General features: G+C 40.7%; 1 protein-coding gene across 1 annotated transcript in view; it reads left to right on the forward strand.

The window, feature by feature from the left end:
* SNAP25 (synaptosome associated protein 25) overlaps positions 1 to 14368 on the forward strand; it is an 88050-nt gene that overhangs the window by 49878 nt on the left and 23804 nt on the right. The window contains exons 2-3 of the mRNA XM_059897125.1: positions 8617 to 8752; positions 10670 to 10711. Coding sequence (XP_059753108.1) covers positions 8681 to 8752; positions 10670 to 10711 — 114 coding nt within the window. The 5' untranslated portion in view covers positions 8617 to 8680. The remainder of the gene's footprint in view (positions 1 to 8616; positions 8753 to 10669; positions 10712 to 14368) is intronic.

Raw genomic sequence — 14368 nt, forward strand, 5'->3', positions numbered from 1 at the left:
AGCATCTCCCCTTTGCTTTCTGAATGAAATACTTAATCTCATGGAAATCAGCCAGTTTGTCCACCCTCCGAGTACAAGACTCCTCTGTTGTGAGACATTTAGAACCCATGACCCCATGGATCTCTCAGCTTCTTGGGAAGCAAATGCTGCTGGAAGTCTGCAGGTCGTGTAGAAGGGGCAGAGTGAAGTAACAGCATGCAGTGCTGGGTGGAGGGACAGGCAGAGTCAGGCTCCCAAGGTGGGGCTCTCAGCCTCTTCCACTGCAGCTCTGTGATCTTGGTTGGTTATCAACTTGTACTTCATTCTTTTCGTTTAACATGGAGATAATGTGGTTTAGGGCAGCACTTCTCAAACTTCTGATGCTCGGTAATCTTGTGCAGTAGATGATCTGATTCAGTAGGTCTGGGGTGGAGCCTAAGATTCTGCATCTTTAACAAGCTCCCAATTGAAGCTAATTCTGCTGGTCTGAGGACCACACTTGGAATAGCAAAGGTTTGGGGGATCCTATATAAACCCTCAAGTTTTTTGGTTTTTTTTTCATAAATTTATTTATTTATTTATTTTTGGCTGTGTTGGGTCTTCATTTCTGTGCGAGGGTTTTCTCTAGTTGCGGTGAGCGGGGCCCACTCTTCATCGCGGTTGCGCGGGCCTTTCACTGTCGCGGCCTCTCTTGTTGCGGAGCACAAGCTCCAGACGCGCAGGCTCAGTAGTTGTGGCTCACGGGCCTAGTTGCTCCGTGGCATGTGGGATCTTCCCAGACCAGGGCTCGAACCCGTGTCCCCTGCATTGGCAGGCAGATTCTCAACCACTGCACCACCAGGGAAGCCCAACCCTCAAGTTTTATATAAAGTTCCTGGTTTGATTCCTATCACAGAGCAAGTTGTCAATAAATGACTATTACTATGCCTAATATATATATATATATATATATATATATATATATATATATATACACACACACACACACACACACACACACACACACACATATATATATGTGGCCGTATTGGGTCTTCTTTCCTGCACATAGGCTTTCTCTAGTTGTGGCGAGCGGGGGCTACTCGTCGTTGCGGTGCATGGGCTTTTCATTGTGGTGGCTTCTCTTGTTGCGGAGCATGGGCTCTAGGGTCGCAGCCTCAGTAGTTGTGGCGCACGGGCTTAGTTGCTCTATGGCACGTAGGATCTTCCCGGATCAGGGATCGAACCCGTGTCCCCTGTATTGGCAGGTGAATTCTTAACAACTATGTCACCAGGGAAGTCCACACCTAATATTTTGACAAGAGTTATGTGACACAGAATGTTGGATAAGTGCAGCTGATTTATCTTAATCGAGAAAGGCTGCTTCAAACCTAGGCCTAATTCGGATAATTCACAATAAATGATGCTTCCGATGTGCTTGAGGAAACTTAGGGACTTGTCTCAGCAGCAGTAACTGTGCTCACCCTTCCCTTAGAATGAGCACTTTGTGATTGATTCCACTGTGCAGCCAGGGTTGGGGACCATCTGCCTAATCAATTTTGATCAATGAGTAATTCTGAGCAATCTTTAGGAAGCCTGGGTCTTAAAAAAGTGGTACAAATGAACTTATTTACAAAACAGAAATAGAGTCACAGATGTAGAAAAACTTATGGTTACCAGGGGGAAAAGGGGGTGGGGAGGGATAAATTGGGAGATTGGGATTGACGTATACATACTACCATATATAAAATAGATAACTAATAAGGACCCACTGTATAGCACAGGGAACTCTTCTCAGTACTCTGTAATGACCTATATGGAAAAAGAATCTTAAGAGTGGATATGTGTATATGTATAACTGATTCACTTTGCTGTACAGCAGAAACTAACACAACATTTTAAATCAGTTATACTCTAATAAAAATTGAAAAAAAAAAAAAAAAAAAGAATGAGCACTTTGAGTCTTACAGTTGCATTAACCTCAAGGAGAAATTTCACCAGTGAAAATAATAGCACTAGACCCATCCTTGATCACATTCTTGTATCATCACAGTTGGGGAAAGAGACCTTCCTCCAAACACATCCAAGAGCTGGCTCCTTCTACAGGTGAGGACGAAAGCCCAGAGAAAACAGGTGGCTGCCCCCTCTGTTAGCTTCTGAGTTATGAGCCAAATGAGACCTCCCACAGTTTAGATGTGTGATACTGGTTTGTTCTTGTTGTTGTTGCTGTTTGGGTTTGTTTTGTGAAGATGAAAGGGATAGGCTAAGACATATACTCCAGTCCCTTGAGTTTGACCAGAATTGTGTAATGTAAATAAGATAATGAAATGGGGCATACAGGTACAATACTATTCTTTACTATTGATAAAAGTTACAATCCACCATGAATGTGTAGCCATTGGGGGTCTATTAGTATGACAACCTAGCTGCAAAATAGAAAAACAAAAAATGGGCTGAAATATAAGATGAAATTGATAAAACTATAGTTCCAATGGAGAATTTGAATACACAGAAATCAATAGATCAGGTTGAGTAAGGATTTCAGAAAGTTTGAATAACACACCTTCCTTTCCAGCTTGATTTGATGTAGGTAGGTAGCTAGACAGAGTCAAATATGGAATAGAATTTCTTTTCAAACACAAATTAAACATTCTCAGAAATTGGTCAGACGTTAGGGTGCAAAGGAAATCTCACCAGATTTCAAAAAGCAAAAATCATGTGGGTCCCCTTCACTGACCATAATGAAAATAAAATTAGAAATTACCAAAAAAAAACCTTCTTATTTAAATTTTAAAACCATATTTTCAAATAACTCCTGAGTTATAGAAGAAATTAAAACTGAAATCTAAAACTACTTAGAAATAAATGCCAAAGACCATTCTATATGCCTAAACATGTAGGATAGGGCCACAGTAACACACAGAGGACAATTTATAGCAGCAAGTAGTACACTGTACCAAAAATAAGAAAAAATGTAAAATGAATCTTTTGTCAATTCAAGAAGATAGAAAAAGAACAATATGATAACACATCTGAGGAAGAAAAGAGAAATAAAGTAAGAATAAATGCAAGGGAAAAAAGAACTGGAAATTAACAACATAAGTAGGGATGATAAATAATATCAAAAGTTGGAATATACTTGAGATGTACTTGTCAGGTTCCTTAAAAAATAAAAACAGAGTTACTATATGATCCAGCAATCCCACTCCTGGGCATATATCCAGAAAAGACAGAAACTCTAATTCAGAAAGATACCTGCACCCCAACATTCATAGCAGCAATATTTATAATAGCCAAGACATGAAAGCAGCCTAAATGTCCATCATCAGATGAATGGATAAAGATGTGTGTATACACACACACACACACACACACACACACACACAGTGGAATATTACTCAGCCATAAAAAAGAATGAAATAATGCCATTTGCAGCAACATGAATGGACCTAGAGATTATTATACTAAGTGAAATGTCAGGCAGAGAAAGACAAATATCCTATGATATCACTTATATGTGGGATCTTAAAAAAATGATACAAATGAACTTATTTACAAAACAGAAATAGATTCACAGACATAGAAAACAAATTAATGGTTACCAAAGGTGGAAGGGGGGTGAGGGATAAATTAGGAATTTGTGATTAACAGATACACACTACTATATATAAAGTAGATAAACAACAAGGACCCACTGTATAGCACAGGGAACTATATTCAATATCTTGTAATAACCTATAATGGAAAAGAATCTGAAAAAGAATATATGTGTATATATGTTCTGAATCACTTTGCTATACACTTGAAACCTTGTAAATCAACTATACATCAGTTAAAAAAGAGATGTACCTGTCAGACCACTACATTATTTTCTGGTATATAAATGAAACTAAAAATAAAATCACTTCCAGTTTTTAATTAAAAGACAAAATAGCCACACAACTTGCCTTGAGAATAAATATGCTTTGAAAATATGTTTTTGAAAATGACCCAAACTCATGTTCTGAAATTTATCTGCGTGTCAGTAGAGAGTTGCCTCTAAGCCTGTTTCCTGATCTACAAAGTAGGGATACTAACAGGATGCATACCACGTGTCATTTAAGGTTTACATTAGTTATTATGTGAAAACAGCACCCTAGGAAGAGTAGCCCTCATTAAGTGTTAGTGTGATTTTATTAATAATTAAGGAGAGTTGTCAGACTTGGTTTATAAAGTCCCTGTGTTCTTCTTTGGGCTTTTTGAACATAGTGAGTCTTCAATAAACTTCTGTTGAATTTGAAAGCATATCTCCACCAGAAAGCAGGCAGAGTCTACAGGAAGAGAGGGTTCTGTCCTACAGAAGCCTTGTTCAAATGGTTAGCGGTGTGGGGAGACACGAAGATGTAGGTTTCAGCTTTCTATGATAATTCAGCCGATGGGTATTGATGTATATAGGTTTGTTCTTTTAATTAAAGTGTGAAACAGGGAGAGAAATAGATGTTAGTTCAGGGCGTACTCTGCTTACACTTTTTCCATGACATTCCTGCCCTATGGCACTTGGACTAACAGCCGATGTTCCCAGCATAATAGCCATCCATGTCTCTGTCAACCTCGTATATCAAAGGCACACACCTAAATATGCACACTCGCCTGCTCTTCCTGAGTCCTAACCCCATATCTGAGTTCAGACTCTACATCGAGAAAGCAGTCTTAGGCTAATTCATGTAAATAAGTAAGCCCCTTGATGTGGGAGAAAGGGTTTTCTCTGGAGCCCGTCTGCTGTGTGTCCAATGTGGGTCTCAAATAGACTTGGATACAGAATGAGAATGAGAGCTTTACAAATTACACCTGCCATCAAGGGATAACTGCAGACAACCCACTTTGTACCGCATACCTTGACAGCGACAGATCTTCAGACGTCTCTGTCTCTGATGCAGATGGCCCGGTACTGATGCTGAGTCTAGGAACCTTGGTCAGCTGGTCATGAAAATTAGGCATCTTTATGAGGGCTGTACAGTCATCCCAGATTAATCACATGGATTAAATCTGACTTGTAGTCCTAAATCTCTGTCCATCAAAGGCAAATTCACTTTTATATTGTACTCCGTGCATCATTTCTTGTTTTAAAATATGGTCCAGGAAACACAAACCCCATCACAGGAAACTCCAGGCAAAGGGAATTCTACAAACAACTACAGAGAGAAAAACACACGGCACCTTGTATCTGTCTATAGCAAATATACGGTGCCCTGTGGACAGGAAATGCTTTAAGAATTTCTGTTTAACTTTATGTAGCCCAGGGATCAGCAACTGTTCAGGACCAGAGGGTAAATATTTTCAGCTTTGAGGGCCACGTGGCCCTCAAAGAGCAACCGCTCAGCTCTGCCATTGTGACCTGAAAGGACCATGGATAAGAGGGAAGTGAATGCGTGTGGGAGTGCTTCAATAAAGCTTTACTTATGGACCCTGACACTTGAATTTTATACACTTTTCACATGTACAAAGTATTTTTCTTCTTTGAGTCTTTTCAACCATCTTCAAATGTAAAAGCCATCTTTGCTTACAGCCAGTACAAAAACAGGCAGTGATCTGGATTTGGCCATAATTCCCTGCAGCCCTTGTTGAGCCCACTGTTTCCCCCAACCTAATAACTGCAGGACCTTGCCCCATCTCACCTGGTGACACTTATTAACATTCCAGGGGAGCGTTCTGTAGATAGTGCTACTCAAATTACAGTCTGTGGACCAACAACATCAGCATCGCCTTGGGGCTTGTTAGAAACGCAGAATCTGGGACCCCATCTCAGACCAACTGACTCAGAATCTCTGAGAGTGAGACCTAGCAATTTGTTTCAACAAGGTTTCTGGTGATTCTGAAGCCACTGAGGTTTTAGAAGCACTGCCATGGACCACACCTGGAAAACTGCTGTCTTGGAAACATCGGATGCTACCTAGGGCTGTCAGAACAGTCCATTCATTCATTCAACAAGTCAATTCACATGAATTGAACACCTACTAGGGGCCAGATCCTTTGCTAAACACTGGTGATTTGAGCTAATTAATAGATACTGTTGGGCCCTTAATGGACTGGGAGAGTCTTACATCAGAGCCCCAGGGAATAGATTTGAGTGGTTCTGCTTCTAATTTCCTCACTTAACAATCAGGCTTTGCTGGCTGGGGCCACACTACCAGCTCAGGCAACACACAGGATGGAGGTTATGTGCTAATGTAAGTGAAGTGTTGCATGTCACCTAGATAATAAATGCCATTTCACTTTCAGCTACTGAAATTACTGCTAATCACCATCAGTATGCTTTTTCAAGTGCTGTCTCTTAGAATTCTAATATGCATGGGTTTGGAGTTTGTAGGGGCAGTTTATCTAACACCAGCAATAAACATCCCAACAGAAGATTTCAAGATGCATTCCATGCCTTTGCTCCCCCCATTCTTCTTAGGAGAGTGGACATTACTTTTTCGGCTTTGAAATGCCGTGCATTTGAGGTTTGTCAGATTCCTCGCTCCGCCCTTCCAATCACAGACATACCCCTACCCTTTAGAGCAGGACAAGGGGTGGGAGCTCCCCGGGGGAACCGTGAAAGTGATGAAAACAAGGCGTCTACCGCATGACTTCACTGTCACTGAACCAACTGCCCATCAACCAGTTCCTTATAGGTGAACATCAGCTTGAACATAGGGGGCCCTACAGCTGTTCTTCAAGTGATGAGAATAGCAACTTTGAGAGGAGATTGCCAAGGAAACACATGAGACCTGTGTGTGTGTGTGTGTGTGTGTGTGTGTGTGTGTGTGTGTAATTGAGAGAGAGAGAGGGCACATCCATCAGCAAACAGACGTAGAGAAGTGGGAAATAGCAACAGCACTACAGGTCTGAAAGCACAAAGACCTCTATCTTCTAACAAACTGGCCTATTAAAAGGAAAGTTCACTTGCTGGCTTAGACTGAAGGAAGAAGTTCTGCCAAGGAACCCAGCAGCAAAATACGAAGATGGAGAACAGGGTGAGAAGGCGCTCTTGTTTGTCTCCACCTGGAAATCCTTTGAGAGGTGCTGCTTGGAGACTGGAGATTCAGGCACTCGGCTGGTTTCCCTGTTTTCAGGCTTCCATGGGTGATCAGCACTGCAGCAACATGCCTCTTGCCCAGCCTTCAGTCAATGAAAGCTAATTAACAAACGCTGGATTTGTTTCACTCTTAGCAAAGGGTACAGGCTTATCCTGAATGAGCAAGATTTCTGAATATTAAGCTCCCACATCCTTACAAACAAGGTTGATCAGAATTTTCTATAATATATGCCCCTCAACAAGCCAATGAGTCTGGTATTATTTACGCTGTTGAGAAAGCTGGGGCTCAGAGACAGTGATAAACTTGTCCAGAGTCACCCAGCAACTGAGTGCCAGAACCAGCAGTCCAACTAGGTCTTTCTAATATCAAAGCTACGACCCACAATCTACTCAGCATTTCTGGTCCACCGTTTTATCCTGGAGGGCAGATCCTAGTCACTCAAAGGAATATAGGAATTTTGTTTCTGCTCATCTCAAGGTTTAGGAATGAGTTGGTATAAATTCCTTCCAAATTCTGTTTCCTAGATCCCTATTTCTAAAATGGAGACTTGTGTTTAAGTAAAACGCAAAGCATTTAAAACTCTACATCATATCATGAGTACATATTCTGGTGGCCAGAATGGAGGAGGTGGGTAGGGAAAGAAAGGGGCTGATTGGCTCTGGAGGGAGCCTAGTCTGGTTATCTGTAATTTGCACCAAACGGGATTTCAAGAGAGCAGCCAGAAAAATGCACAGGTCACATTTCAGGACCAAGGGCCCATCCTTCTTTGGAAAAATTCCTATGCACACCCGCATAAGCCCTCTTGGCAACCTCTGATAACAACTGAAAGAGACAAAAGATTTTCTGTCTTTTGCTTCTACATGCCCCTAAATACAATGGAATACTACTCAACAGCAAGAAGGAACGCACTATTAGTACATGCTACAACGTGAATGAATCTCAAAATGATTATGCTAAGTGAAAGAAGCCAGAAAAAAATAATCCATACTGTATCTTTCCATTTATATAAAATTCTAGGAAATGCAAACTAATTTATAGTGACAGAAAACAGATAAGCAGTTGTCTTGGCACGGGGCTACAGTGAGATGGGATGCGTGGGTGGGTAGGATTATAAAAGGCATGAGGAAACTTCTGGGGGTGATGGATATGTTTATTTTCTTAATTGTGGTCATGGTTTCCTGGGAGGATGCATCTGTCAAAACTTCTCATTGTATACTTCAAAGATATGGGATTTATTGTATGCCAATTATACCTCAATAAGGCTGTTAAAAAATAAAATAGAAATAAATAAGTGGGAGGTTAAAGGTATTCTAACCCGGAACCACATCCTTCCCTACTGACATTTCAAACTTGAGTGGTGTGTGTCTTAAAAAATATTTCATAGGCAGACAGGTATCCATCTCCATTGTAAAGTAGGCAGATAAGCATTCATGGTGACTTTTGGAGAAAAAGCATAGTTCTGCGGACTCCTGTCTGGGTATGGCTTCCAGCTCAGAAGATGAGTCACGGAGACAGAGTAGGGACCATTGAGACCTTCCCCTAGCTGAGCACACCTGCCTGTACACATGTAAGCTCTCACATGTTCAAATCTGCTTCTTTCCAGGTTCCGTGGCCAAACCCATCACTGACGCCCCAGCCCAGGCACCCTGCCAACCCCCACTCCGACCATGGCTGAAGACGCGGACATGCGCAATGAGCTGGAGGAGATGCAGCGAAGGGCTGACCAGCTGGCTGATGAGGTGAGGGATGGAGACCTGGGAAGGGAGCAAAAGATGCAGAGCTGGGTAGTTTGTCTTATTCAGGTTGAGGTGGGAAAAGGGCTTCTTCTCATGTCTCAGAAAAAAAAAAAAAAAAAACAGGAGTATGACTTTGATTTCCTATATATCTAAGGGCTCTGCACACAGGAATGGGTTGGTTATAAAACTTGCATGCAGATCAGTGGCTGAGCCCAAACTTCCAACTTCTAGAAATCTAGAGAAGTCAAGATTCTCTAAGAAAAGCACTGTCTTTGGGTGTCTTACAGCTAGTGTTGTGCCAGAGTTGGCTCAATCCTGACAGCTGGTTGTTACATTGTCCAGAACTTTGCAAGGTGGTATTAAAATTGAATTCTATAAACTGACAATTAAATAGATTATATTAAAATCAAAGGTAATAAATACTCAGATCTCATCACATCCTAATGATTTTACTACTATCTATCTATGCTTTCAAAGTTCTTGGCATGTGTTGTATCTGTAGTGTGACGATACCGTCTAGTGGCGTGTTACCGTGAACCTTCACAAGTTCACCTTCAGTGACACCATAGTGTAGTTAGAAATCAGAGAGGGAAAAAGTATTTACACCACGGAATTTGCAAACACTACAAATCAGGGCTTGACCTATTGTTCTGTTGATCCTCTAGACTTAAGAAAGTGGAAAAATGTTAATAATGCAGATTAAACTTAAAAGTATGAACATCCACAGCCATTACACTATAAGCAACACAAAAAAGAATTGAGAAAATCTTCCAGTATTTGAAAACTATGATTCTCTTCAGCAGAGAAGCCACTTGCATCATTGACAAATGAATAAAGTTCCAAAACATGTCTTCATTCTTTCACTTGCCTTTTATTCATTCACGTAAATGAAAATATCAACCAGCGTTCATGCCAGAGCTGCACTTGTTTTATGCGTGCTTAGCTGTGGACACGAGAGTTCAGCAAAAATCAACAAAAGCTTTCTGTGAAAATCAATTGGCTATACAGAATTTGCAATAAAGTGTTGCGTATTTTATTATTATTTGTAAATTTTATGGTAGTCATCCTTTATATCATTAAAATAATACACACACACAGACACACACACGCATTTTTTTTCTGTAGATCCCATTGTTAACATTTACCAGCATACCTCTGCTTACAGCCATTCTATTTCAAAAAGCAGCCTGCTGACGGTGCTTCCAGGAAAGTGAACATGTTTCATGTTCCTGCAAACTCTTGTCCAAAATAAGTTTGTCATTGAAAAGCACAGCTTTTGAGAAATTACACTGGTTGCTGGATTCTAGTAATTTAAAAGGAACTTAGAAAAAAGTGACCACACTGTGGCCAAGGGGCCAGCGCTGAATTCAGTTTTTCTTATCTAAGGATGAAGATAATTATTATAGCTGTCTCCTATAGACTAGTTGTTTCAAACACGCTTGATTTTTTTTCCACCCTAGGGCAACAACTTAATTTGTACTGATAAGAACTTCCAATTGTGTTTCTAGGAGCTTTATAAGAAAATTGATGTTAGATTCATCTCAATTCATGACAAATGATATTTGCCTTTAAAATTCAATATTCCTGGTCCAGGGAGGCCAAATTAGTCCTCTGAGTATTCGAGATAATTTTTCATGCCTCCTGCACATGCAAAATTACCTTTTCGAGCTTACTTTGTCTTTGATATCAAGATCAACTTCGTCTGGTTTTGATTTTATGACAATCAGCTTTAATGGAATTGCTTTAGGGAATCTTATTATGTAGAAAGCCTGATAGGAAAGAGATTGAAATTGTGGTTCAGTTACAAACTTCAGAGAACATGTGATAACAACCCTTTATGTTTCCCAAGTGAAGAAAGTTTTTCTGATATTCCAAGAACTCTGGATCCTGCACTCATAATATTTATGTTTTTTATCTTAGTCACTGGAAAGCACCCGTCGTATGCTACAACTGGTTGAAGAGGTAAGCAGTGACTATATTTTAAGATGAACTAATCCCTTTGGCTGACATATTCTTTGCCTAGACCCTTTGCCTTTCCCTAGACCACCGTCCCATTGATTCCAGTGTGAATGTAGCTACCAGAAAGCCACATAATGAGAGAGATGCTATATTTAAGTTGCCAGGTAGCCATCAAAGTATTCACTCTCCCTCCAGCCCAGCCTATCTTCCTAGTCTGGGAAGCAGAGGAGAGTGGTATTTCCAAGTAAATAAATGCTCCCAAGAAATCACAAAAACAAATCAGAGTGATTTTTTAATATACGAAAGAATTATCTACATAAAATCCTCATTTGTACTGATTTTGATGCCTCTAAATTACATCTAATCTTGGCCTTCTGTTTTAAATTTAGCCACATATCACTTTAAAAAATATGTACCCATAGAGGCATAATTTTCAGAAATTGTTACATTTATAGTCAGGCACTAAAATTCATGAAATAATAGGAAAATCCTTTAATAAAGGGAAACATCAAGTCTAGTCATGTAAATATAGAAGCTCTTTTATATTCCTGACTCTGGATTTAACATCCATTTGCAAGGCATGGTTAATGAATCCGTGACTATTTTTAAATGGGTGAAATAGGGCAGACAGCAATAATGGAATCAAAAGGGCATTTGCAATAAACCTCATTTATTCCAATTTGGGAGAGCGGCAGTCAACCAGGAAGAATAAATTGATTAATTGAACTTGTCCGTTGGGAGAGATGAAGTGGAAAAAGAATGGGATGAGCTATATTTATCTTAACTGAATAAAACAAGTCTAATCGTTTTTATTCAGTGAGATGCTGTTTTATCTATGCTTTGAAAATGCTTATCAATGTATAAATTCATGTGTGGTTATCATCTTTAGAGATCTTGGGGGTTTTCTAGCAGAATGATCAAATGAGCCTACTTGCCTCATGCTACTGTAAATTGCTTTTGCAATGACATGAAAGGAGAAAAGGGTCAATTTTCTTTTTTTTTTTTGAAAAGGGTCAACTTTATAAGGCTAAAAGGAAGGGCAGCCGCCTCTCACACTATGGAAGCCAACATTTTCCCTTACTTCTGCAGCTTCAGCTTCTCAGCTAAGAATGGAATACAGCTAAATGTGAATTGCCACAGGAGGGGGAGGAGAAGGTGGCAACCAAGAGCTCAGAGGACCCCTGGGAAGGGTAGGAGGTTCACTGAAGGAGATCTATTATCATGAAAAATGACAGTTTGAGCCTGCAACGTAGCACAAATTAGCCCCCACAGGAGGTGGGCCAGCAAGGGGCCCTCGGCAGCACAGGAAAGCAACCTTCACTCTCTTAATGAAGAGAAATGTTTTCTTTGCGCTGTCCTGGGAACACCACTCACGCGGAAGTATTGAGGACCAAAAAGGAGGCAGATATTCTAAATCTAATAGTGTCGGTGAGGCTTTCAGAATCCACATGTTGCCCCTCATCTTGTCATGAGAACAAGTAAAAGGAACAAATCTGAGTAACACCCACACATGAGCTCTCACCGTGACAGGAAGGAAGGGAGCCCAGAAGTCAGCTGACATCATTATCTTGATGCGTGTTTATGAGCTTCAACCATGGCCTCCAAGCTCATATTTCATTTTCATTTGTGTGTGTACACATGTGAAGGGAATGTCTAAACTACAACATCTATCAGCAGTTTGCCCACCTGTGCAATGTTGAAACTGCCTAGAACACGGAAAGTGGTGGAGGAATGCATCCAACACACTTTTCCCAACTAGCCCCTCCCCCATCAGAGTCTTTGGGCCGCAGAGACTTCTTTTTCTGTGTCTTCTTAAATTGCAGGCAGTGTTGGCCAGTCTTGGAAAAGGAGTGTCTGCTCTAATTTATTCTGGGAAAAAAAATCTCAAAAACTCTATTAATTGAAGTAGGATTCTCAAATATTACATTTTTGGTTTTCCTAAAGTGTTTCTCGATCAAGCATGAAGTTGCATCTTAGAACAGGGGGTGAAACAGATAGATGCTGTCTCCTGCCTCTAATAAATGAGAGGAGGCTATTAGACTTTCCATCCTTAGGAAATTATGAGCAAGGCATTATTAGACTAGATTGATTGCTCTTACATCCTCCTGGGTTATCTTATATTGATGGTCAAACATCCCTTACGTCTAGGGCATTGTCCAGTCAGATGATATTCTGCTTTTCAATCAAGAAGGAAATTCTCTTTAAAGAGAATCAGCATTAAATATTCATCAAGGGCAGAAATCACTTGGAAAATCTGAGCATTGAAATACCAGGATCTTGCCCATGATCCCAAAGTCCATCAGTGCCATATAATTTGACTTGAGCTAAATGCTTATTGAAATTCAGTCTCAAAGACAGGAAAGGTTACTCAACTTGTGAAGTTTCCCTGAGGTAAACAATCCCACTTTCAGTGGAATATAGGACTTTGTGCCATCCCTCATGGACTTTACGGTGTAACAGAGTGGAAGGCATGGAAGCTTGGTTTTTAATAGAAGCCATCATCAGTGTATCAAGGACAATGTAAAGTTACACAGAGATCAGTAGAGAAAGTTCAGAAAAGCTGAATACCATACACACGTAAAAAGATTAGAAATCACAGAGAACTTGGTTCCCAGCCTGGGGCTGGGAACTGGCTTTTTTTTTTTTTTTTTAATATTTATTTATTTATGGCTGTGTTGGGTCTTTGTTTCTGTGCGAGGGCTTTCTCTAGTTGTGGCAAGTGGGGGCCACTCTTCACCGCGGTGCGCGGGCCTCTCACTATCGTGGCCTCTCTTGTTGCGGAGCACAGGCTCCAGACGCGCAGGCTCAGTAGCTGTGGCTCACGGACCTAGTTGCTCCGCGGCACGTGGGATCTTCCCAGACCAGGGCTCGAACCCGTGTGCCCTGCATCGGCAGGCAGGTTCTCAACCACTGCGCCACCAGGGAAGCCCGGAACTGGCTCTTTTGATGGATGCATTTCAGCAAATATTTATGGAATGCCTGACGCTGGAGGTGGAAGATCAAAATTGATATCATGTAGAAAAACAGATATGAAAATAGCTCTCCAAATTCAAGGCCACACCTGCCTCAGGAGCACAGAGGAGCGGACAATGAATTCTAGAGGGAGAATTATGAATACTATTTGATTCCAGACAAAAAAGTTAACTCTGCTAATACTAACTGCAGGAAATGAGGTCTACACGTTAATGCCTTGGGCTATGGAACAAAGCCAGAAAAAGCCACGCTGCCCTAGGGCAGGCTGATTCAAAAGCCCCACAAAGAGCTTTCGTGCAATGGTGGTTACTGAGGGCTCCCCAACATTTATGGGTGTTTCAGCATCTTTTCTTTTCATTCCAACTTATCTTTCGAAACACGTTGGCCACAAGAAGAAGATAAGTATTCTAAAGCTATGTCTTTGTTATGCCAGACTTTCTACTAAAGGTGGAAAATTCAGGCTGAGCAGCTGTTTTCAGGTAGACAGTTGTAGGGGTCTTTTGGAACTCTCGCGGTTAAGAGACTGTCTGGACTGGCCTAGTTTTAGCTCAGGTGTATTGGACTTTGGGAAAAGCATTTCAGGATGACAAAAGACTTTAAAATGTTCTATAAACATGGTCTTAGATCATCAGCAAGAAAAAAAAATAAGAATAGAGAAATAAAAAGTAAAAAGAAAGAAATGAAAAA

Source organism: Balaenoptera ricei, chromosome 15 (assembly GCF_028023285.1).
Source record: "Balaenoptera ricei isolate mBalRic1 chromosome 15, mBalRic1.hap2, whole genome shotgun sequence".
NCBI lineage: Eukaryota > Metazoa > Chordata > Mammalia > Artiodactyla > Balaenopteridae > Balaenoptera > Balaenoptera ricei.